We start from the raw sequence: 22,829 nt of genomic DNA on the forward strand, positions 1-22,829 counted from the left end.
GTTGAACTCGGATATGAAGCCATCGTTTAAAATTAACAAAACAGGTAATCTGTGGACCTCTCCATCCACGATCCCACTCTAGTCCCATTTTGTTAAATCTATACGGTCGCATCTCCAAAAATGCCACTTCCAGAGCGCATGCGCATTTGACAGTTGAGAAAAAAACGGTCTCCTAAATCGGAGCTTAATTGTTTAAATACTCTAATACTTTATCAGATCTTGTCCTTCTTTTCTATAAAAGCTAGCTTGTCTCCCAGTTTGGGTACCAATTCATCTCAACTCACTTGAACTGACATAACTTGATTGGAGTGTCAATTGCACCTCATAACTCAAATAAACGACTCACTCACCTCGCCTCTTGGACATCAATCTCGCTCACATCCCAACCGAGGCCAACCTCACTTACAACAACTCAAAATGTCTCTCACCTTCAGACAAGCAACACCACTCGACATCCCCCCTCTCCTCTCCCTCATAGTTTCAGCCTACCGCGGCACCTCCTCCCGCGCAGGCTGGACAACAGAAGCCGACCTCCTCGCCGACGAGCGCATATCCCCCGAGGCACTCCACGCAAAGATCACCGACCCCTCAGGCCTAGTTCTTCTAGCATTCAACTCAACAAGCGCATCATCCACAGGCACATCAACACCAGAATCCGAATCTGAGACCAACCCTTCAGGCCTCGTCGCATGCTGCGAAATCGTACGAAAGGATGATGAGCGCGCATACTTTGGCCTATTTGCTGTATCACCAAAGTTACAGGCCGGCGGAATTGGAAGACAGGTGCTGCAAAAGGCTGAGGAGCATGCGAGGAGGGAGTGGGGAACTAAGATTATGACTATGTGTGTTATTTGGACGAGGGAGGAGTTGATTGCTTGGTATATCAGACGAGGGTATTCTCGTACTGGTGAGAAGAGTCCTTTCCCTTATGCGGAGCTTTACAATGGGAAGGCTTTGAGGGATGATTTGTACTTTGATCATTTCGAGAAGGTGCTGTAAAGGTGGTCATGAGTGAGGAGAGCATAAGAATAGAGGTCTAGACTTAGATGCATTAAAGATCAAGAATTCATCAGCATACACATAGTGCACAATCATTACTCAAAAAGAAAATCGTCAATCATAGGCTATCTCCTCATTATATACATCCAAAACCTTACTGATCGCTCACAACTTTTGAACTGGGTATCTTCAGCTTTCTATTGACCCTCAACCTGCTTAAGAATGCCCTCGAGGTTGATACTCTTGGGTCGCTCAATGGGCAGACCCAGAGCACGATCCCAGATCAATTGAGCAAGAGGACCGAGACCACGCGACACACCGAATGTGGCAGTGTAGTAAAGAGTCTCGTGGAAGCCATAGTGGTGGAATAGAACACCGGAGCTGCTGTCGACGTTGGGGTAGGGGTTCTTGGTCTTGCCGTGCTTCTTGAGAACCTCGGGGGCGATACGGCTGTTCTTCTCGACGAGCTGGAAGACAGGGTCGTTGGCGATCTCGGGACGAGCAGCGGCGTAGTCCATGAGAGCCTCGAATCGAGGATCGGGCTTGCGGAGAACGGCGTGGCCGTAACCGGGGACGACACGGCCGGAGTTGAGGGTGGACCAGAGGTAGTCGTTGACATCCTGCTCGGTGTAGTTGGAAGGAATGGCCTCCTTCATCTGGATAATCCATCGAAGGACCTCCTGGGCGGCGAGACTGCAATTTGTTAGTGTCAATTCGTTGATACAAAGCGACAGACTTACCCGTGAAGAGGACCAGCGAGACCCTGGAGACCAGCACTGTACGACAGGAAAGGATCGGACAGAGCGCTGCCAACCAAGTGAGTGGCGTGAGCAGAGACGTTACCACCCTCATGGTCACCGTGGAGAGCAAGGTAAAGACGGAGGAGATCCTGAAAGTTCTCATTCTCCTTACCGCCCTTTCCAAGCATGGCAGCAAAGTTGTAAGACCAATCCTGCTCAAGATCAACCTCAGCAGGAAGAGCACCACCACCACGGTAAGAGTTCTGGTAGATCTTGGCAGCAATGGTAGGAAGCTTAGCCAGGAGAGAGATACAATCGTCAAAGGTAGGCTCCCAGTAGTCAGCCTTGTTAAGACCCTGCTCATAGGCCTTGGCGAACTTGGACTCGTAGTTCAGAGCAGACACGGCCATGGCGAATTGGGTCATGGGGTGAAGGTCCTTGGGGAAGTCATCGAGCATCTTGTTGACAAACTCAGGAATCTGAGCCTTCTCAGCGAGCTCGCGCGAGAAGCCGCGGACCTGGTTGACTGAAGGAACCTGGCCAGTGAGGAGAAGCCAGAACATAGCCTCAGGAAGCATCTCTGTGCCAGTCTTTCCCTTGGGAAGCTCCTTTTGGCAGTCCTTGATAGTTCGGCCGTGGAATCGGATACCCTCGTTGGCATCAAGCACGGAACCCTCCCAGACCATGGCCTTGAGACCTCGCATACCACCAAGAGTGTTCTCAACCTTGACCTCGCCAAGGACCTTGTTAGAGTGAGCCTTGACCTTCTTGAGGAGCTCTCGCTTGGCAGGAATAGCCTCGCGGAGAGTGGCCTTCAAGTCAGGCTCAGCAGTAGCATAACCGCGAGCTCCCACAAAAGCGGCACGAGTGAGGGGCTACGTGCAGTGTAAGTTTACAGCGTTGAGTATCACATGTAAGTGACATACCTTGAGCGAGCCAAAAGCCCGGCGAGAAGACGTCGTCAAGTTGAGAGCCATTGTGATATGTGTATGAGAGTATAGAGAGGAATGAAGCAAGAAGAAGAACAATAAAAGATAAAGGGAAGTCGAGTAAGATAATGGGTGAGCTGGGCCGCGGCTTCCCTGTTGTAAACGAGTAGAAGCGGCAGGTGGGGGCCCGAGCAATCTGGGGTAACAGCCGGGGGAGCGGGGGGACAAGAACAGCTGTTGTCTCTTAGTGTCTGCTGGTTTATTTTGTCATGCGGGGTTGGGATAATAGACAGAATGACGCAGTATTAAGTGCGGAGAAGACATGATAGCCGGTGGTTTACAGTATAATGGTACAAGACATCAGGTATACAATTACTATTAAACTCGAGGTTCAAAGGATGGATATACAGAATCATCATATAATCAACAACGATACTTCTTTCAACACCTACCTACAGTTGCACAGGTACAAGGACTCGACGGTTATTGCGTTCACAACCGAGGAAACCCGCCATGAACCGCCCACTTACTTCCACGGCTCAAACGCTTCATCTCAGCCAATCAGCATCTCACGTCTTTACCGTACGAGCTCTACCATTGGCCAATTCCTTCGGTAATGCTTCTCTTTAACCAAGGTCTTTGCTGACATGAATACGTTGACTGCTGAACCCCCAATTTGTAAGTGTTTTTGTCAAGTCCCCTGAAATACCGTAGGGTTTTACTAATGGAAAGAATAATGTTGATTGCTCGGTTACCGAAGTTGGGGTCGGTGATCGAGTGAAGCTTGAACCACCTACAAGATAGATATAGATGAGATGGCAATGGTCATTTAACATTACAAGGTCGCATATTTCCCTTTTGGAAATTAACAATACATTATTTGTTATTCTTTGTTGGTGTGTATATCTGACGCTGGTTGATCTGGAGCTATCACGGGCTGCAGATTAATATCCGGACTGCTCGACTTTATTATTCATCCACAACCCACTCCACCCATATCCTCTCCAGCTCTTCACAACCATCCCTCTTCCCTCAACAACCAAAACATCACTCAAAATGTTGCGCAGATTATCCCCAAGGGCTTCCCAGCGCTTAATCTCAGCTGCTGCCAAACCCAGAAGCTGCGCACCTCTTCTCGCCATCCGCACCATATCCTCCACGTCCGTCGCAAGAATGTCCTCCCTCAGCACCCACGCGACACAGCCCGCCGACGCTTTCCAACTCCTCCCAGAGTCGCAAAAGCCTGGTGAGGCAGAAGATAAGCTGTACGAAGCTACCGTCAAGGAAATCGAGGCGTGGTGGGCTTCGCCAAGATATGCCGGCATCAAGAGGCCGTATAGTGCTGAGGATGTTGCGACCAAACGTGGAACGCAGAAAGTTCAGTATCCTAGCTCTGTCATGGCGCAGAAGCTGTTCAATCTGATTCGTGAGCGTGAAGCTAAGGGTGAACCTATCCATACAAGTACGTCTTCCGATCCGTTCCCGATATACCCGACTAACGACCTCCAGTGGGCGCAATTGACCCCGTTCAGATGACCCAGCAAGCTCCTCACCAAGAAGTCCTGTACATCTCAGGCTGGGCTTGCTCGTCCCTCCTTACCTCTACCAATGAGGTCTCCCCCGACTTCGGCGACTACCCATACAACACCGTTCCCAACCAGGTTCAGCGTCTGGCAAAGGCGCAGAACATGCACGATCGAAAGCAGTGGGATCTTCGTCGCAAGATGAGCGCTGATGAGCGAACAAAGACTCCATATGTTGATTACCTCCGCCCCATCATCGCAGATGGTGATACTGGTCATGGTGGTCTGTCTGCTGTTCTTAAGCTTGCTAAGCTGTTTGCCGAGAACGGTGCTGCGGCTGTTCACTTTGAGGATCAGCTTCATGGTGGAAAGAAGTGCGGCCATCTCGCTGGCAAGGTCCTCGTTCCTATCGGGGAGCACATCAACCGTCTCGTCGCCACGCGCTTCCAGTGGGATGTCATGGGCTGTGAGAACCTCGTTATTGCCCGAACAGACTCCGAGTCTGGCAAACTTCTCTCCTCAGCCATTGACGTGCGCGATCACGAGTTCATTCTCGGTGTCGCAGACTCCTCCATCGAACCCCTCGCCGAAACCATCCAGGCTATGGAGGCCAAGGGTGCTGCAGGTGCTGAAATCGATGCTTTCGAGGCTCAATGGGTGAAGAACACCAAACTCGTTACCTTTGACGAAGCTGCCGTCGCGCACATGAAGAAGGAAGGTGTTGACCAAGCCAAGATCGACGAGTACCTTGCCGAGACCGAAAAGGACCATGACATGGGCATCTCCCGCCGTCGCGGTCTCGCAAGCAAGTACACTAAGACACCCGTCTACTTCAACTGGGACGTTCCCCGCACCCGCGAAGGCTTCTACCATTACCGCGCAGGTATGCAAGCGGCTACCAAGCGCGCTCTCGCATTCGGCCCCTACGCGGATCTCCTCTGGGTCGAGACAGGCGACCCCAACGTCGAAGTGGCTTCCAAGCTAGGCCGCGCCGTCCGCGAAGTTTACCCCGGCAAGGGTCTCGTGTACAACCTCTCGCCCTCATTCAACTGGATGGCGCACGGTTTCACAGACGAGACTCTCAAGTCATTCATCTGGGACCTTGCGCGCGAGGGTTTCGTACTGCAGCTTATTTCCCTTGCGGGTCTGCATTCCAATGCTACTATCACTACTGAGCTGTCGCGCGAGTTCAAGAAGGATGGTATGAAGGCTTATGTTGATATTGTGCAGCGTCGGGAGAAGGATTTGAAGTGTGATGTTTTGACGCATCAGAAGTGGAGTGGCGCGAGTTACATTGATGGCATCTTGGGTGCTATCCAGAGTGGAAGCTCGAGCAGTAAGAGTATGGGTGAGGGTAACACAGAGGGACAGTTCCACTAGAGTGGCAAGAGAAGGAAAAGCATGTACTGGAGTTTGGGTATCTTTGTTGTATGTCAATACCTTACGAATACATTTATTACATTCAGCCAGGTTACATCCTCGCACTTGTGAACTGTTTGTGATGTGACAATTTCTTTCATTATGGTTCATACTAATCGTTACTACAGATATCATATCCTCCTCTTACATTCTATTCCTTACAATGAGTCCTTGCTGGCGTTGTTCTGAGGGGCAGGCGCTGCAGGTCCCTCAGCAGTGACATAACCCTTGGTCATACCACCATCAACAGCGAAATCGTGACCGTTGACGAAGCTCGACTCGTCACTAGCCAGGAAAACAACAGCGTGAGCCTGCTCGATAGCCTCACCGAATCGTCCCATGGGGAAGTGGACCTCACGACGGTGTCGCTTGGCCTGGTCATCACCAAGCCAGTCCTGAAGAAGAGGAGTGTTCAAAGGCGCAGGGCACAAGTTGTTGAAGCGGTAACCCTCGCGGGCGTGAACCATGGCGAGCTCACGAGTCAGAGCAAGGACAGCGCCCTTGCTGGCAGTGTAGGCAAGCTGAGGTGTAGCAGCACCGACGAGAGCGACGACGGAGGCGGTGTTGATAATGGAAGCCTTGGACTTCTTGTGACGGCGAAGAGAAAGAACGGCGTGCTTGCAGCCGAACCAGACTCCCTTGACGTTGATGTTCTGGGTGAGATCCCAGATGTTCTCGGGGGTGTTGACAGCGTCGTCATCCTGAGCGTGCATGATACCGGCGTTGTTGAAAAGAACGTCAATACCGCCCCAGGAGTCGAGCGACTCGATCATGGCCTGAACCTCTGATTCTTTGGAGACATCGACTTTCTGTTACAAAGTCAGTATTGCGATCGGTGTAGGGAAAGGAATGTGGCGTACCAGGATCTCGACGCGGGGAGCATCGGGGACGAGCTGCTTGACCTTTGCGGCGGCCTTCTCAAGAGCAGGCTGGGAGATGTCGGACATGAGGATTGAAGCGCCCTCCTTGGCGAAGAGGATAGAGGTCTCGAGACCGATACCACTGGGATTGTCAGTATGGCGCAAGAACTTTTTGGGGAGGCGTGATGGACTTACCCGCCAGCGCCGGTGATGACGGCATTCTTGCCCGCAAGACGACCACGAGGAGCAGACATTGTGATTGATGTGTATGTGACTGAAGAGAAAGAAGAGAATTGAACAAGTTCTGGGTATCAAGTGTGTATGAAGATGAAGATACAGAAAGATGGAAGGAGGTGCGAACGCGGTGAAGGAGGGGTCTTAAGCTTTCTTATCTTCAGACGTTCTCGAAGCTCCGATAAGATTAGACTTGAACTTGACTCGCGAGAGAGTGATGGAAGGCGGTAGAGCTAACGGGTCATGTCATGGGTCCATTTCCGACAACGGCGGTAGTACGGGTGCTGGAATTGTTTTGGAGGGGGCGGTAGGCGGCTCTAGTTGGCTGTCATCGCGGCTATTATTAAAGAGAATACAGTAGTTGATGGGTCTAGAAACTGTATGGATCGTTCTATCGTGAGATGGAGCTTATCGTTGGCGGGGTGGTTATTTGAATGGATATCAGCTTTATCGCTACGGATATAGTAGGTAGGTACCTAATGTATTGTCTGCTCATGGCCTCTGTTATTGTGTGACACTTGGTCGTCTTCGGTCATCACGATAACATGCACAATGTATCAATCCAGCCAAGATCATCGGTCCAACTACCGACAGTCTCAATATCTGTTATCGATATCCTGGAAAGTAGTCAGATTCAGGGTCCCGTTTCGGACGTCAGATCTCAAGGCTTGCAGCTGAGCCATGCAGCACCCCTGTCAGAAGCGATGTCGGCTATGGTCACGAGGTCATCAAGAGCCAACCTTGAGCAGCTGCGCGGCTGCACCCAGATAAGCAATGGTAAAAAAGGCGGCTCGCGCATCACTATCTATCAACCCCATATTGGCCAAAGCTCAAGATGACAGAATGCGGGGAAATTGACTTTATGTGTCTGGCCGTTGCGCGGCAATTCAATGAAGCTGAAGTTATTCATGTTCTGTAAATGATAAAAGGTGGTAAGTGGATGCCTCGGCTCTGCAACTCAATTAGTCCTAGAGCGCATCGCGCACCGAAGAGCTTCCCTGGAATGTCCCACTTTAGGTCACCTACGTCACTGAAGCTCGTCCCTTATCGTAAGAAACACTCTCTTATCGTAGCCGCGCTGTCTTGCGTCCCTTCTTGATGCAACCAAACCTGATTATATCCGACTTGTCTTACTCTGTGTCTTTCCCCTCTTTGGATACAAAGTAATCTTGGTAGTATCATCCCCCGCATCTAAACAAACTTCAACCGCCCGCGCGCATCGCGAGAGATATTAAAGCTCCACAACCCCGCGAAGCTTCAACACTCCCGTTAGACCGCGAAGCTATATCACGAGTCTCGTTTTTACCGCGCATCTTCAGGGGTTCTTCAACTTCCATTCCTCATCAGCGTCTTGTGACATCTCCTCGTCATACCTCATTCCTTGCTTCTCTCATCCTCCTCCAACTACTCGTCACCTTCATCTTCAGTTCGAGCTTCACAAGCTCTACACAGCAAAATGGCTTCACAAGAAATCACCATCGAATCCCTCCCCAAAGTCCTCGAGAATGACAACATGGTCAAGCTCGCAGGCGTCGACGTCGACGGCATCCTCCGCGGAAAGCTCGTCTCCAAGAAGAAGTTCCTGTCAATCGCAGAGGCGGGCTTCGGCTTTTGCTCTGTCATCTTTGGCTGGGACATGCACGATCGCACATACGTCCGCGAGCTAAAGATCTCAAATGCTGAGAACGGTTACCATGATCTTCTCGCGATTCCCGATCTTTCAACGTTCAGGCGCATTCCCTGGGAGGATAACGTGCCGTTGTTCTTGGTCGAGTTTTTGGATCCGGATACGCAGAAGCCTATTTGTGCTTGTCCGCGTGGTTTGATCAAGTCGCAACTTGCCAAGCTTAAGGAGCATGGTTACGGCGCTATGGCTGGTGGTATGTATTGTATCTCTATTGACGTTTTGTTTCGTGACTGACAAACCCAGCCGAGTATGAGTTCTACCAGTTCAAGACTCCCGATTCATCATCTTCCCCCGCCGCCTACCTCCAAGAAAACCCCCCTCATCAACTCCCCGCTCTAACGGAGGGCATGTTCGGCTACTCCCTCACCCGACCGGTTCACAACCAAGATTACTACTACGACGTCTTCAACACATGCGCCAAGTTCTCCTGCGACATTGAGGGCTGGCACACCGAGTCCGGACCCGGCGTTTTCGAAGCCGCGCTCGAATTCGGCGAGATCGCCCAGATGGCTGATCGCGCTGCGTTGTTCAAGTACGTCGTCAAGAGCGTTAGCACAAAGTACGGCATCACACCCTGTTTCATGGCGAAGCCTAAACAAGGTCTTCCTGGAAACAGTGGACATATGCATGTTTCGATCGTGGATAAGGATGGCAAGAACCTCTTTGCGCGCGAGACCAAGGACGAGAATGCTAAATGGGGCGACATTGCCAATCTTTCCGATATGGGCCGTCATTTCCTCGCTGGTATTCTTGTCGGTCTTCCTGACATCATGCCCATCCTCGCTCCCACAATCAACTCCTACAAGCGTCTTGTCGAGAACTTCTGGGCTCCTGTGACTGTATCATGGGGTCTCGAGCACCGCGCCGCCTCCATCCGTCTCATCTGCCCCAAGCCCTCAGCGACACGATTCGAAGTCCGCGTTCCAGGCGCAGACACAAACCCCCATCTCGTCCTCGCAGCTATTCTAGGCTGTGGCTGGCGCGGCGTGGAGAAGAAGCTCGAGATTCCTACTCCTCCTCTCGCTATGGGCCAAGACGTCGGCGGCGACGCTGACCAGGGTGAGAGATTGGCAAAGAGCCTCAAGGAAGCTACACAGCGCTTCATGGCGAAGGATAGTATTGCACGAGAAGTATTCGGGGATGATTTCGTGGAGCACTTTGGTGGAACAAGAGAACATGAGGTCCGTCTATTTGACGAGGCTGTGACTGATTGGTACGTACAAAACTTCTGATGATGAGAATGTGACTAACTGTGTTCAGGGAAATGAAGCGATATATTGAAACTGTTTGATATGGGTTACAGGAGTTGTTATGTTTAATGTTTTCACGTACGGGTACACGGCGTACTTGTGGGCATGAGAAATGCATGAAGTGAGCAAACGAAGTGGATGAGACCATACGATAGAGTTACCTATGGATGAATATACCTTGCAGCTTTGCCTTTCTTAATCTATGTCGCTGAATAGTTTGTGAATGTGTAGCCCGGTGTTGTATCGCTGATCCCACGTGGTGAATTTCATTAATTGAGCTTGAATCACTACCAACATGCGTGTCTGATACACGCAAACGCACAATGAAGAAATCAATGATGACTGACACGAATAATGAGGCTTAAGATATTGTTTGTCAACCTTTCATCCAATAATTGAAGCAATACGAGTCGTTTCGTGAACAGAAGCCCTTTGCCCCAGGGTAGGCTGTGTGACGTCTTCACCGACTTCGGCCCTTTATATCAATCGACTTATCATGACTTTCGAACATAAAAGACCAAAAACCCCCAACAGGACAAGAACATCAGAAAGAACATCTTCAAAATGTCTATCTACGCAGCCAAAGTCTCTTCAACCGAGCCTCTTGTAAGTCTACTTTACTCGTCAATGAACCATGCTAACAATCTCAGTCTGAGGAAGATGCCCGCTGGATCAAGCTCGAAAAGTACGTCCACACCTACACTGACACTTTGAATAGTCTAACACTCACAGAATCAACTACGACGATGCAAGAGGCGTCCAAAGAACCTGGGAATCAGCTTCCCGTTCAACCCGTCCCTCAACAGCCACCATCGACGGCGTAGGCATAGTCGCCATCCTCGAAGAACCCAGCGGCCCATCCATAATTCTACAAAAACAATACCGACCCCCGGTAGACAAAGTAGTAATCGAAGTACCAGCCGGCCTAATCGACGAAAACGAAACACCCGAAGAATGCGCAATTCGCGAACTGAGGGAAGAAACAGGCTACGTGGGCGTCGTCACCGAAACTTCACCCACGATGTTTAACGATCCTGGTTTTTGCAACACGAATCTTCAAATGGTGCATGTTAGTGTTGATATGACCCTGAAGGAGAATAAGGATCCGAAGCCTTGTCTAGAGGATGGGGAGTTTATTGAGACTTTTACGGTTAAGCTTAAGGATCTTTGGGATGAGTGTGTGAAGCTTGAGAAGGAGGGACATGTTATTGATGCGAGGGTTGGGACGCTTGCGGAGGGGATATTGCTGGCTCAGAGATTTAAACTGTAGGACGTTGTCGAAGAGTCTGGTTGTATGATGGGAGTGTAACTTTCAGGGTATACGATGGATGAAGTGATGGCCTCAATTCTCCTAGTGCTGGGCTCTATTGCCGCTGCCAAGAGAATACAATTCACCATGCCAAGCAAGGTCAAATACTCCCAAATCCTTGCTATATCCCAGGCATTGACCAATCCTCTGAATCCTTGCGAGTATTCGTCTGGAAAAGGAAAAGCTTACCCAGACCTCTGCAAAGTGATGTGTCGAGGCCATACTGGGTGTTTGGGCCCCATATCTCCACCGCCAAAAGTGTTCAACACAGCCCCGGGGGATTGAGATCCTAGCGGCTATAGGGAAGACATGGATTTGCTTCCCATACCATTGACTCCAGTCTCCAGACCGTCTAGATCCGAGCGTATCGATCCTTTTGGGCGGAACTTGAGGATGGGATGCTATTCGGTCAAGAAATAGGAGTGCAAGGATTGAATGAGCATGGGTCTTGCAGGGCTGATGATGAATGATTAATGCCTTAGATGATCTTGAACTTTGCAATCTCAAAACACAGCTCATGTCTTCTGTAGTCTACGGAGTAACAAAGCATTGTCTTTGATCTAAGCGCGATAGATACTCATTGTCCAAGACTCGACATAAGGCAGTGCCCAAATTTACCCGCCAGCTAAGCCTCAGCTAAAACCGTCACCGTTACATCCAAGCTTACTCGGAATCTTAAAATTGAGTCTTGGCTCTCAGGAGTAAAAATTCCGCCCTATATGCAAGGTTCAGTTCCCACAGCCCAATCCAACCTTTGCCGTCCCGACGGTCCCGCCATGAGTTTAATTTTCTTTGACAGGGTATCAGATCCTTAGACGTTGATCGCACCTATCGCGTCCAAGGCCGTGGGAAAACAACCCATTGCTATTGGGACTTTGGTTAATCGTATATGGGTCAATCGGATGCATTTATCTACTTCTGCAGGGGAAATGAGAAAGATATATAAGGTTGATGGTCTAGTGTATCCGTAGTCTGAATACCTTCACTCACCAACTCGTTCACTCATCCATCATGTCTACCAAGTCCATCCTCGCCTCTCTCCTCGCCGTCGCTCCTTTGGCTTTCGCCCAGGATGCATGCGATTGTTACATGACAGAGGGCCAATACTACAAAGACCACTCCTTCTTCGACTTCCGCTCCCTCTCCCAATACGCCGGTGTCCCTGCCCTGATCGACAGCCTTCAAGGCAACGCCGACGCCGGCTTTTCGTCCGACTACTTCAACTGGGAGTCCGAGTTCTCCAAGACATGGGGTGCCCAGAAGTGGAACAATGGCAACAAAGATTTCCCTATGCAAAACACCCTCAACAACCTGTACATTGAGGAGAATAATGATGCGTCGCCTGGTAGTGATACTTGGTTGACTATGCGAACTGCTCGTCACAACGGTTTCCAGACTGCTTCCGAGTTTGAGAGCATGGTTAAGCATCAGTTTGTTTCTATGCGCATGTACGCTCGTACAAAGGGTTCGCCCGGTGCTTGCACAGCCATGTTCACTTACCGCGCCGGCGAAGACCTTTCAACCGTTCAAGAAGCCGACATCGAAGTCCTGACCAAGGACCCCGGCAATGTCATCCACTACACCAACCAGCCCTCCTACACGGAAGCTGGCGGCGAGGTCGAAGGCGCTCACTTGGGCGCTGCTCTACCTGACGGCCTAACCTGGTCCGACTGGGCCAAGCACACACTCGACTGGACACCCGATGCTACTATCTGGCGAGTCAACGACAAGGAGCTCTGGCGCAACAGCTTCCAGGTTCCCAAGGACCCTGCGACTTTGACGTTCAATGCTTGGAGTAACGGTGATACTTGGACTGGTACTATTCCTGAGGGCGGTGTTGCGTACCAGCAGATTCAGTGGATTGAGCTTTTGAGTGGACGGGTTGATGGAGCTACTTGCAACAAGGTTTGCAGTGTTGATGGTGGTGAGCCTGGTAAGGCTAAGCAGGTTTAGAAGACCGCTTGCTTGTTGGGTGAACTGTTCATGTATATATTTAGATGTGGTAATGTTGGAAATAATGTAATGTCAAGTCTTGATGCATTTGATCAATGGTTTCTTCCGGTGAATAATGGATGATGTCAGGTCCTCTGAGTGATGCGCGGGTCTCGAACAGGCGTGATCTTCGTCGTCGATAAAGAACAACTGTGGTTGATAACGTCTACTCGAGTAAACGTGAGAAGATGGGCTCCAATTAGCTGACAGCAAGATCTCGAAGATGCATGAAAGGTACATCGTCGTGATGATATAATTGCATCACGCAACACAACACAACACAAGCTCGGGAGTCATGTCCATTGCCATCAATAATGCTCTTGAGTAGCTTCACCAGGACACACGTAGTCTAACTGCGATTCCTCCTCGTGTCGCACAGTGTCTCGCAGCCCTACGAGGCTGGCTTGGCTGGCTTGGCTGGCTCGTGGCTTACCGGCTCCGATCGGTGTCACAAGACTCCGCTCCGGACCGAGATACGGATAATTTAAATGGATCGCCGATTCAAGCTTCGGTCATCCGGACACTGACAACCGATTTCCCCTCGCACTAACCTTTGTAGCGCTGATGAGATCTGGGGAAGCATAACAAGTATTATTCGCAACCATTGTCGTCATCAACTCGTGATAAAATACGTGTTGTTGCTTGCGTATTGTGTCCAAGACAGGGTCTACCTCTGTAGATTGCTTACCTACCCATGCTGCCCCAATCCTTCGGTTCTGGCAGATAAGGCGGAGTAATGTCTCCCGGTAATAATAAGCAGCGACGTCACCGTAGTCTAGACCAATCCGCTTCCAAAGATTTGTCGCAAAAGTTCCCAGGAGACGACGCTTGATTGCGTTTGTTGTTTGATGCGCGCTTCACTTTCCTTTTCCTCCGTTTCATGATTTCTGTCTTTCTTTAATATGCTGTGATATTCGCTGTCAACTTGCGATAATATATTTATCGCGACAACATTCATTTCTGCATCTTTACCATGGCGACGCGAAATGAGCCGAGGCACGATGATGTCTTCTCCGACACTGATGTCGAAAGCAATCATGAGATTGAGAGAACAGAGGAATCGCCTCTGTTACCAAACACTTCACCCATACAAAATGGGGCATCAAAAGCCTTCCAACGACGCGCCCTAGGCTTCTGCATGCTAGCTCTCCTGATGGTAGAAGTCAGCCAATTCATAATGAACCCACCAACCAAAAAGATTATCGAAGATATTATCTGCCGCAAACACTATCCAGACCATGCTATTCGATCTTACGATATAGAAGATATTCGATGCAAGGATAGTCCTGTGCAGGGAACTCTGGCTATGGTGCAGGGCTGGCAACAGGCTTTTGAGATGGGTGTTCGTAAGTAAAGATGTTTCTTTGGGGGGAATTTTGCTGATGTGTGGTAGCGATCTTGACGCAGTTTCCGTATGGAATCGTGGCGGATAAATATGGACGACGCCTTGTTCTTTTTCTGGCTATGTTTGGCTGCTGTCTTTCTACATGCTGGATGTTGATGGTTTGTAAGTACTTCCCCCCTCCCACACTTCACAGCTAACTAGATTAGTACACTTCCCAGACATCTTCTCCATCTGGGCCGTTTTGGGAGACAGCATATTCTTCCTCATCGGTGGCGGAGGTCAAATGGCCGTCGCGATGGTCTACACCATCGTAGCAGACGTCGTCCCCGTCGAAGAAAGAACAGACATGTTCTTCCGTCTCGTCGCCCTAGTCCTAATCTTCAACGTCATCTTCAATCCCATCTCCGCCTGGCTATTACAGTATGATCCTTGGTTATCGATGTGGATTGGTTTTGGGTTCATGGTCTTTGGAACGTTGTGTATTCTTCTCATTCCTGAGACGATGCACCTCCGACGAAAGGATGATGAGAGACATGAGCATGCTGACATGGATAAGAGTGGTGTTTTGAGACAGGCTTGGTTTAGTATCAAGAATGATATGCAGCATGTTTGGAGGTTTATATTTGCTTCGAAGAGCATTATGATGCTCATGTTTGCTGTTGCGCTGTTTTATCCTACGAGGATTACTCTTACGGGTCCGTTGCTGCAGTATATGTCGAAGAGGTTTGACTGGTCATGGTCAAAGGTAAGTCCCTTACTGCGATGTGCTTCAATCATTAACAGGGATAGGCTACATATATATCGACGATTGGTATCATTGCTACGGTGGTGTGCTATCTTATCATCCTACCCATAACATCCAATTCTCTCGACAAGTCTCGCCGCTACAAGTCACGCCCTATCGCAAGAGATCTGCTCCTCTCGCGTATCTCTATCACGATCATGACAGTTGGGTTATTACTCATGGGCGTAGCCGGAACTCCCTGGCTATTCATTATTTCTCTCATCATCGTCAGCATCGGTAACTCGTTTGTTGCTCTCAGCAGAGCCCTGCTCAACGCTCTGGTAGAGCCTCATACTATCGCCACCTTAAACACGACTGTGTCGCTTATTGAGGTGATGATGGGTCTTACGGCACCGGCCATGAGTTGGCTCTTGGCCAAGGGAATCGACATGGGCGGCTCTTGGATGGGATTGCCTTTTGTTGTGGTTGGTTTGTTGGCGATGGTGACGACTGGTATGCTTTTTGCTATCAAGCTGCCATCGTCTGGTGTTGGCCAAGCTCATGATGGTTGAGAGAGGAATTGAGAACATTTTAATATACCGCATTTCACTTTGTTAGATCTAGAGTACACATAAATATTAAATACCATAATGCTATGCTTCCCTATCCATCTTCCCATCAAACCCATATCCCAAGTCTCAATGCATCCTCCGGCGCCGTTTAATGATCCCAAAACTCCGGTATATGCATGACCCTCTCTATTATGTATGCTTTCCGTTGCTCAATCCTTTCCGAGCAGTAACAAATGTTCTATTCCATGTTAGCTTGCATACCAAGTCAGGTCAGCGGGTAACTTACACTTTGGCCAAACTGCGCAGCATGGGATCTTGCATTTCGCCTTTAACGCGATCAAGCAAAGCCCTCGTAGCTTTCTCTTCCCATCCTCCAAGACCAAATAATCTCAACGTCCAATTCTCTATTCCTGTATCAATTAGCGCTGTTCTTGCACATGACATGACAGTTACTTACCGCACTCGACCATCTCAGCTAGAGCCTTGCGCTTCTGCTGCGTAACAGGATCACTCCCCCAATTCTGAATCGGCAACCAGTCCACGCGCTCCCTAATAAGCTCGGCCCCCAATTTTGATAACCATCCTGGAACTCTAGGTATAGGATCGCAGTCGATGCCCAGCTTGATGCACATCGCTTCGAAAGTCGTCTCGTACTCTACACACGCCGCACCAATCTCTGGTTTTCCCTGCGTAGGCAGATCAGCCTGTTCCGGGTCAACGTCGAAGAAGTGCGGCCGTATCTCTGTGATTTCGAGCTGGCCGCCTGGTTTGAGGTGCGAGTATGCTTCAGTAAGCAAAGCGTCCCAGTCGCGCACGCCGCCTCCCGCCAAACTGCGCATGTGGATGAAGTCGTATGTGCGAGTGGGCCAGGGATCTGTGGCGTCGGCGATCTCGAACGTTACGTTTGGGGGAACGTCTTCGGGGAGAAGGGCGCTACTGAGGTCGATGCCCAGAATATTAACTTGGGGATACCGTTTGGCCATATCGCAGGCCCATACACCACTTCCAGCGCCGATATCCAGTATCTCGAACGGTTCTTCGGTGGTGTATTGATCGAGGGGTAACTTGGCGTCGACAAGCCCGCCATCGAGACACAGCTGGTAAAGCTCATGCTGGACCGTCAAACGATGCGCCTCTGACGCATCATTCGGCGTAAGGAGCTGGCCTGATCCATGATATGTATGACCGTACTCGCGAATCAGGGGAAGCGCGTCTTCGGATATCGTAGAGTAATTGGAAGTTGTATCGCTAAAGTCCGAGTCTTCGGCAGGACTAACATCCTCCACGGGTCCGCTGAGCCACTTGCTTGTATCGTTCCGTTTCGCCATATTCTCAGATGATGCGGGTATAGGAGAATGATCGTTGTAGCGGGCCATTTATTTCGAGTATCTCGCTTGCGGTACGGGGATCTGCGGCGAACGGACGTGTTTATACTTTGTGGCAGTGAGAGATGGTACGCGTGGCAGAGAATTGAAGATAAGCGTCCATGGCCAACAAGAAGAAAAGAGCGAGCGAAAGAAAAGAAGAGGGATTAAAGAATTAAAAGGAGGAGGAGAAAAGAGAAAAGACGGCAAGACGACGTTAGGACAGGATGGCATGTCAAGTTACAGTGAACAGCTAGAAAGTGGAGGGGAGGTGTGGAGGAGGTTTTTTGGGCAATGGAACTAAGGTAGGGTCCAGGGTTTTGGCTTCACCTGGCTTAGCTTAGTATTCAGTCTTGAACAAACATTGATGAATCTATTACTCCAAATTGATTAGTCTAGTAGAAGAGAAGCTATGTATGGAAGCTTCCAAATACCCTTCGCCTTCGCCGTCTCCGCAAGCCTCAGCCTCTTAAAAAAGAAGCTTCTCACGTTCCTGTCTAAATTGACCACCTAAGACTAGTGCTTCATCTTCATCTGATCTAAGCTACCTAGTTCAGATCTACATTCCTCCACCATTAATTAGCAAGATCAGGTACCTTTGGTCCGTACTTTACAGAATGATATGATATGACGCGTGAGATAAACAACACATGGCAAACTGAGACCCAGACTCGTCTCATTTCACCTTCCATTCCATGACCCTGTCCGGCCTCTCTTTTCCGCCCTGTTCCCACGAGAGGATCTACGACCAATATACATAGTCCGTAACCTAACTCCTTACAACCAACAACCTACCGTCAACCTTCCATTCACTACAACCAACAAGCCATCAACTAACCAATCTTTACCATATCCCCTTTCTTTTATCGCTCAATTCATCAAACAATGTAACATTCCCCCCCTCTAATAGCGGATCGCATGTACCTTCAAACATCTCCAATTGTTCACGTCATTAAAACAACCCTTGTTCCCCGGGTCGGGTGGATTCTCTTTTGCCTCGTGGCCCCCTTGCGAGCATGTTCTAGACCGCATACCTACTACCTACCAACAATACATACCTACAATAGGATAGCATAATTACAAATTCCCATCGCATCACATCAGGCAGAAATAATTAAAAGCAAAGAAAAGTCATTTATCCACCCAAGAACCACTATGTCATGCAGCTATATCACAACAATACCCATGTCACCATGCGGCGCAGCGCGCAGCGGAACGGCGCGATGAGGATCCCCATGGCAAAAAACATGTGGGAATTTTCGTGATCTGTCGTTTCTGGGCGATAAATAGCATGCATGAAGGATCCGAGACAAGACGAATCCTTCAAGACTCCCCACAAAGTATCACATCATTATAACATCACAAGCAGGCACATTGCATTCAGCTGGTAGATTGAGACTTATTCATCACACGTAATTCAGGCAGATGAGACCAAGTATTGATGCTACACACTAAAAACGTCCTATGGGAAGAATCGAAAAAGAAAATAAAAGTGAAAAGTTTACAGACAACAACGCCGATGCTATGACAAGGCCAACAATATGAGGGCTCGCCTGGGGAGTTCTCAGCTTCAGTACCAAGAAGAATAAAATCTCAGCTTCACCCATGCCTCTTTTATGTCGCCTTGTAAAAACCGACTCTTATGAGCCCACAATCGCCGCCCGTTCCAATTCCCATGCAATCCTGGTCTGGTCCATCAATTATTCACCAAAGAAGATAATCCCTTCTCTTGTGTGTTTGCAAAGAAGAATCCCTTCTCTTTCTTGTGTGTTTGCAAAAGCGTCGCGACGCTTGTGGTATCCTGTTCCTATTGGAATCTTGATCGGAGATAATTCCCCGTACTTCTTGATCAAAGGTAATCCTTCGTACTCACTCCCTCAAATAACAAACATGCATGCAAAACAGACTCGCCGCCTTCCATTATGCCTGATCCATTGCCAATGCAGAAAAAGGAAAGATAATTTTCACTAAGCATCGCTAGCCTGCCCAACCATCAATCATGTGGATGATTTCGTCCGGTTCCCAGCTGGGGGGATGCACGTTGCTGTTCCTCCCTGCAAGCCCTGGGGGATGTACATTGTTCCTCCCTCGTTCGCATCCTCCACAACTGCTTTTCGACTGAACTTCCAGTCTGAATTGTTATCTGAAAGAAGAGAAATAATAAAAAAGGGCTATCGTGCAGTCATATCCGGGGGCTGTCAATTGCTAGTAAACTAACGCCATCTCGCTCGAGGTGTATCGTGTATCATGCGGAACATGTGGTTCAATCGCGGTTCAGTGCCTTCTGCCAAGACATCTCCTTCGGTCGACGCTTAGGACATCTCCTTCTTCATTCGGCGCTTACTCCCAACTCTCCCGTCAGTGTGCTCGTCGTCGGGGTTCCATTCTTCGGGATGAAAGTTGGGATTGCAGTAATGAGCCCGGTTCCAAATACTATTCTTGAACGTATTGGTCGTTACTTGGAACGTCGAATCTGGAAAGTTGTTCTTGCCCTCATCGTAGTCCAGTTGAACCGGGCTAAAACGGATGTGGTAGCTTGAAGCGGCGGTTCGCAAGGGGAGGGTGTTCTGAGGTCCAGAAGCAGCAACCATCGCGGGGCTTGGTGCCATTGCAGAACCGCCAGATATAGAAGCAGGTGGTGTGGGAGGTTGAGGAGTCGCCATGATGGGAGGTGGCGGAGGAGGCGCTGCTCGCGGTGTCGGAGTGGGCAAAGGTTCAGGGAAGGATGACATCCAGGGACTTTGCTGCACAGGAGAAAAGGTTTCGGAAGCACTGACAGGAGGAGGAGGTGCGAATTGTGCGAGACCTCCCATACCAGCAGAACTGCTGAAGCCCGGGATGATCGACAAAGCGTCAAAGTTCATGGTCGTGTATTGACCAAGATCCGATTGCTCGGATGTGATGTTAGTATTGTGCGTAAAGCCACTGACGCGAAGCACCTGCGTGGCCATTCCCTTGTACAGAATGTCGTAGTGGCCGGGTCGGTAGAGGAGGTTGATCATAGGGCCAATGTCTTCTTGAGGCCAGCGATAGGTGTTGGCCTGGGCGCCCGGGCTGCGGTCGAGCATGACAACCTCGAGAACAAAGTTGGCTGGCTGGAGGAGGATCTCGGCGAGGGCAATGAGGCCAAGTTCTTCGATATCCCGGTTAGGGATGTCAATCTGGTTGGCGCAATATGCCGCTACACCGCTGCCGTCGGGAACAAAATCCGCGAACCTGGTAGGGTTGGTCTTGAGGTATGTCGCAGCGAGAAGACGAAGATAGTAGATCATGCTATCGGCACTGCCAGGCTCGTTCCACTTGTTCTGATTCAACTGGTGCGCGTACTGAGGGTTGCCGATGTTCTGGGCGACTTCTCTCAAATGGTCCAACACCTCATCTGCCATGTCCTCCCAGTAGGGATAGTTGCCCACGGTACTCAGCAAGGGATTCACACTCATGAGCCGAGCGACCTCGCCCTCGATCTTGGCCTGATCGCCCGACTCAATGAGCTTTTCGAAATAACTGAAGCCAATTGCTATTGGTGAGAAATATTAGCGCAAGTTCGACATGTCACAAAAGCCAGCCGAGACATGACATGGGCAGAAATGCAAGGCAGGCATAACAAAAGGAATGTAAGCATTGGATGCAGAACATGTTTCAGCGGCAGAGCATTGTTGAACAAGAAGCGGGGAGTTGGCTGACTTACCTCTCCAACCACAGTTGCCATCGCCTTGAATAGGGCGGTAGTGAGAGTAGGTCTGGGGGAGAGCCTGAATCATGCCATGTTAGCAAGGGCAGAAATGACGGTATACCAAGTTTTGGCTCAACGTACGATTGTCTTTTCAACGTAAACTGGGTCGGCCTTTGCGTACTCGTTGGTGATAGCATCGCTAAGGATCTTGTTCCCAACTTTGAGGCCCTGCAAAAAATTGGAACGGTCAGCGACGAAACAAAATGACGCGCAGGGCGTAGAACAGCTGCAATTCAATTTAAAAAGACCCTGGAAAGCCGCGATTTACCTCTAGAACAGGTTGATAATCCCTCGCAGCAGCCTGCTGAGCGGCCATGTCGTGCTGGCCTTGATCCTCCATCTTGAGCACCACCTGTGGTTGATGTTGGTATTGAGGTTGCTGGTGTTGGTGTTGAAGTAGTCTTTGGCGGTCCTGCGGTTGCGCTAAACTTGGTGAGGAAGAAGGGTTTGAGTTTGAAGCTTGCGAAATAACGGGAGAGATAGAGTTCGAGGCACCGTTAGAGTAGGGCGACGCTGAGGAAGGTGCGGCTGACGAGGTGGAAATTTGGCGTTGTCGAGGAGGAATTTGTTGTTGGTGGACAAGATGCGGCTGCTGCTGGGAATGTGATTGCTGGTGGTGGTGGTGTTGTTGGTGTTGCGGTTGAGATTGCGCCTGCGATTGCGATTGCAGGTGAGAATGTGAATGCGACTGAGCGAGCGCTGAAGAGTTGTAGTATCCAGCGGTTGTGGTTGTGGTTGGAACGGTAGCACCTCCACCTCCAGCAGACACGGGAAAGGCAAAATCCAGGTCTTGAGCTAGGCCATATGACGCGAAGCTGGAGGAGGTAGTAAAGGGAGTGGGTTGAGGCTGGAACATGCCTCAATAAAAGAGGATGACGGAGAAGAAGTGGAGGAGGGAAAGAATGTAAGAGTAAAAAAATCAAGGCAATGATTGATTGAATAAGGTAGTGATGAGTGACGAGATGTGATGGGGATGGGAAGGGAACAAGAATGGCACTCAGCAAGAAAATGGAATGGTCTGTCTGGTCCCTCTCTTACTGGGTTCTGTCCCTCTATCACACTTTCTCACACTCACACTTTTTGTTTCCCTCTACTTCACTCTGTATATCTCACAGAAATTCAAGTCACACTGACTGAAAAAGAGGACGGAAGTGATCTAGACAATTCAATCCAGTAAGGGACGGGAGGATGGGCAGTTTTTAGGTGACCTTTCAGGGCAGGCAATGGCGGACAAGCCACCCGTCTGATACTGCTATCTCACGCTGTAATGCCCTGTCACGACGCTGTGGATCAGAAGGACGGACACCGACTCCTCTTTCTCCCCCCCCTCCTTCGGGTGCTGGCCGTAACCGTGGCCGTCAAACCTAACCTAACCTTCAGTCAAACAGAGTTCCATATCGTCCAATGATGCCCTTGAGGGGGCCCCGGGGGTCACTGCAGGGATTGAAGCAGGGGTTGTTGGTCAGGGGGGTCTAGCAACTGGCACAATCAACGGACAACGATGGAGACAGCGGGTGTGGCCCAGCGGGTGCGATGGCTCTAGCGTCGTGGATCAACTCAATGTATCTCGGCTACTGATTTACGCCCGCAAGATACAAGAGTTCAAATTCTCAACGGGAGCTGTACCCTAGCAGACAAAGAAGGGGAGGCAGACCCGCGGCGGAAGACGGGGCGGCGTGCGGCACAGATGAGTCTCGGACGAGTTATTAATCTTTCCAGATTAATGAAAAGAGGGCAACGGGATCGAGGAAAAAAGAAAGCATAGACAACGCTAAAAAAGAAATCCCCGGGAAGCCAATCTTGCCAATGCAACCTGGCAAATGCAGGACGGAACACACTATCTCGAGCTCCGTGTCTGGCGGTTAGAGGGCATGGATTGGCTGGCTAGAGACGGGAGAGGGGACCCAAGGTTCAGTTCAAGGTCACAAAGTGTGGGTGATACAGAAGGATGAGTGCTGCCATGACATGGTTTACAGCACGATCAAGGTTGCACAAGAGGGGTGTTTTCTGTTCTGCACAGTACAGTCTCCATGATTCAATCGGACGGTAACAGTGACTAGACTAGAAGCTTTGATGATCGACGACAACAAACTGCTTGAGCTAATCTAATAATAACTAGTCCAGAGTCCAAAGAATTAGCTCATACCCT

At 49.8% G+C, this 22,829-nt stretch overlaps 9 protein-coding genes across 9 annotated transcripts; 5 read left to right on the top strand and 4 right to left on the bottom strand.

The window, feature by feature from the left end:
• The first annotated feature begins 96 nt into the window (after positions 1 to 96).
• Positions 97 to 1,123, top strand: B0J16DRAFT_326001 (acyl-CoA N-acyltransferase). The gene has a single exon (XM_046125950.1). The coding sequence runs from the start codon at positions 418 to 420 to the stop codon at positions 997 to 999; it is 582 nt and encodes a 193-aa protein (XP_045988098.1). The 5' UTR covers positions 97 to 417; the 3' UTR covers positions 1,000 to 1,123.
• On the bottom strand, positions 1,099 to 2,852 carry B0J16DRAFT_277272 (citrate synthase-like protein). Its single transcript, XM_046123800.1, has 3 exons — positions 2,666 to 2,852; positions 1,740 to 2,614; positions 1,099 to 1,692 (listed from the first exon to the last, which is right to left on the bottom strand). Exons 1-3 carry the CDS (start codon positions 2,714 to 2,716, stop codon positions 1,197 to 1,199), a joined length of 1,422 nt encoding a protein of 473 aa, XP_045988099.1. The 5' UTR covers positions 2,717 to 2,852; the 3' UTR covers positions 1,099 to 1,196.
• Positions 2,853 to 3,486: 634 nt separating this feature from the next.
• B0J16DRAFT_359264 (isocitrate lyase) lies at positions 3,487 to 5,658 on the top strand. Its single transcript, XM_046129646.1, has 2 exons — positions 3,487 to 4,130; positions 4,178 to 5,658. The coding sequence occupies exons 1-2, from the start codon at positions 3,725 to 3,727 to the stop codon at positions 5,569 to 5,571; spliced, it is 1,800 nt and encodes a 599-aa protein (XP_045988100.1). The 5' UTR covers positions 3,487 to 3,724; the 3' UTR covers positions 5,572 to 5,658.
• A 20-nt stretch (positions 5,659 to 5,678) lies between these two features.
• Positions 5,679 to 7,149, bottom strand: B0J16DRAFT_326007 (uncharacterized protein). Its single transcript, XM_046125951.1, has 3 exons — positions 6,666 to 7,149; positions 6,471 to 6,612; positions 5,679 to 6,419 (listed from the first exon to the last, which is right to left on the bottom strand). The coding sequence occupies exons 1-3, from the start codon at positions 6,722 to 6,724 to the stop codon at positions 5,769 to 5,771; spliced, it is 852 nt and encodes a 283-aa protein (XP_045988101.1). The 5' UTR covers positions 6,725 to 7,149; the 3' UTR covers positions 5,679 to 5,768.
• A 1,011-nt stretch (positions 7,150 to 8,160) lies between these two features.
• On the top strand, positions 8,161 to 10,911 carry B0J16DRAFT_259395 (uncharacterized protein; the record flags this gene model as incomplete). Its single annotated transcript, XM_046123210.1, has 4 exons — positions 8,161 to 8,584; positions 8,635 to 9,608; positions 10,182 to 10,326; positions 10,397 to 10,911. The coding sequence occupies 4 exons, from the start codon at positions 8,161 to 8,163 to the stop codon at positions 10,909 to 10,911; spliced, it is 2,058 nt and encodes a 685-aa protein (XP_045988102.1).
• Positions 10,912 to 11,920: 1,009 nt separating this feature from the next.
• B0J16DRAFT_326011 (putative xylanase 1) lies at positions 11,921 to 13,009 on the top strand. Its single transcript, XM_046125952.1, has one exon. It carries the CDS (start codon positions 11,962 to 11,964, stop codon positions 12,901 to 12,903), a length of 942 nt encoding a protein of 313 aa, XP_045988103.1. The 5' UTR covers positions 11,921 to 11,961; the 3' UTR covers positions 12,904 to 13,009.
• A 736-nt stretch (positions 13,010 to 13,745) lies between these two features.
• B0J16DRAFT_365802 (major facilitator superfamily domain-containing protein) lies at positions 13,746 to 15,654 on the top strand. Its single transcript, XM_046130053.1, has 4 exons — positions 13,746 to 14,288; positions 14,336 to 14,449; positions 14,494 to 15,032; positions 15,077 to 15,654. Exons 1-4 carry the CDS (start codon positions 13,916 to 13,918, stop codon positions 15,581 to 15,583), a joined length of 1,533 nt encoding a protein of 510 aa, XP_045988104.1. The 5' UTR covers positions 13,746 to 13,915; the 3' UTR covers positions 15,584 to 15,654.
• Positions 15,655 to 15,772: 118 nt separating this feature from the next.
• On the bottom strand, positions 15,773 to 16,911 carry B0J16DRAFT_312828 (S-adenosyl-L-methionine-dependent methyltransferase; the record flags this gene model as incomplete). Its single annotated transcript, XM_046125078.1, has 3 exons — positions 15,773 to 15,821; positions 15,870 to 15,993; positions 16,041 to 16,911. The coding sequence occupies 3 exons, from the start codon at positions 16,909 to 16,911 to the stop codon at positions 15,773 to 15,775; spliced, it is 1,044 nt and encodes a 347-aa protein (XP_045988105.1).
• A 2,177-nt stretch (positions 16,912 to 19,088) lies between these two features.
• B0J16DRAFT_951 (peptidase C65 Otubain-domain-containing protein) lies at positions 19,089 to 21,941 on the bottom strand. Its single transcript, XM_046134739.1, has 4 exons — positions 20,949 to 21,941; positions 20,762 to 20,848; positions 20,636 to 20,699; positions 19,089 to 20,464 (listed from the first exon to the last, which is right to left on the bottom strand). The coding sequence occupies exons 1-4, from the start codon at positions 21,534 to 21,536 to the stop codon at positions 19,260 to 19,262; spliced, it is 1,944 nt and encodes a 647-aa protein (XP_045988106.1). The 5' UTR covers positions 21,537 to 21,941; the 3' UTR covers positions 19,089 to 19,259.
• Between the last annotated feature and the right edge of the window lie 888 nt (positions 21,942 to 22,829).

Source organism: Fusarium flagelliforme (assembly GCF_020744385.1).
Source record: "Fusarium flagelliforme strain FIESC 12 MPI-CAGE-AA-0113 chromosome Unknown B0J16scaffold_1, whole genome shotgun sequence".
NCBI lineage: Eukaryota > Fungi > Ascomycota > Sordariomycetes > Hypocreales > Nectriaceae > Fusarium > Fusarium flagelliforme.

What these genes read in the sequence shown, in the direction of transcription:
- B0J16DRAFT_326001 (XM_046125950.1), top strand. Translation starts at nt 418, where the DNA reads ATGTCTCTCACCTTCAGACAAGCAACACCACTCGACATCCCCCCTCTC.
- B0J16DRAFT_277272 (XM_046123800.1), bottom strand. Translation starts at nt 2,716, where the DNA reads ATGGCTCTCAACTTGACGACGTCTTCTCGCCGGGCTTTTGGCTCGCTC. An exon ending in GGGCTTTTGGCTCGCTCAAG is followed by an intron (nt 2,615 to 2,665) that starts GTATGTCACTTA and finishes CACTGCACGTAG; the next exon opens with CCCCTCACTCGTGCCGCTTT. An exon ending in CTCGCTGGTCCTCTTCACGG is followed by an intron (nt 1,693 to 1,739) that starts GTAAGTCTGTCG and finishes AACAAATTGCAG; the next exon opens with TCTCGCCGCCCAGGAGGTCC.
- B0J16DRAFT_359264 (XM_046129646.1), top strand. Translation starts at nt 3,725, where the DNA reads ATGTTGCGCAGATTATCCCCAAGGGCTTCCCAGCGCTTAATCTCAGCT. An exon ending in GGGTGAACCTATCCATACAA is followed by an intron (nt 4,131 to 4,177) that starts GTACGTCTTCCG and finishes AACGACCTCCAG; the next exon opens with TGGGCGCAATTGACCCCGTT.
- B0J16DRAFT_326007 (XM_046125951.1), bottom strand. Translation starts at nt 6,724, where the DNA reads ATGTCTGCTCCTCGTGGTCGTCTTGCGGGCAAGAATGCCGTCATCACC. An exon ending in GTCATCACCGGCGCTGGCGG is followed by an intron (nt 6,613 to 6,665) that starts GTAAGTCCATCA and finishes TGACAATCCCAG; the next exon opens with TGGTATCGGTCTCGAGACCT. An exon ending in CTCCCCGCGTCGAGATCCTG is followed by an intron (nt 6,420 to 6,470) that starts GTACGCCACATT and finishes ACTTTGTAACAG; the next exon opens with AAAGTCGATGTCTCCAAAGA.
- B0J16DRAFT_326011 (XM_046125952.1), top strand. Translation starts at nt 11,962, where the DNA reads ATGTCTACCAAGTCCATCCTCGCCTCTCTCCTCGCCGTCGCTCCTTTG.
- B0J16DRAFT_365802 (XM_046130053.1), top strand. Translation starts at nt 13,916, where the DNA reads ATGGCGACGCGAAATGAGCCGAGGCACGATGATGTCTTCTCCGACACT. An exon ending in GGCTTTTGAGATGGGTGTTC is followed by an intron (nt 14,289 to 14,335) that starts GTAAGTAAAGAT and finishes GATGTGTGGTAG; the next exon opens with CGATCTTGACGCAGTTTCCG. An exon ending in TTGACTGGTCATGGTCAAAG is followed by an intron (nt 15,033 to 15,076) that starts GTAAGTCCCTTA and finishes TAACAGGGATAG; the next exon opens with GCTACATATATATCGACGAT.
- B0J16DRAFT_951 (XM_046134739.1), bottom strand. Translation starts at nt 21,536, where the DNA reads ATGTTCCAGCCTCAACCCACTCCCTTTACTACCTCCTCCAGCTTCGCG. An exon ending in ATTATCAACCTGTTCTAGAG is followed by an intron (nt 20,849 to 20,948) that starts GTAAATCGCGGC and finishes AATTTTTTGCAG; the next exon opens with GGCCTCAAAGTTGGGAACAA. An exon ending in TTTACGTTGAAAAGACAATC is followed by an intron (nt 20,700 to 20,761) that starts GTACGTTGAGCC and finishes GGCATGATTCAG; the next exon opens with GCTCTCCCCCAGACCTACTC.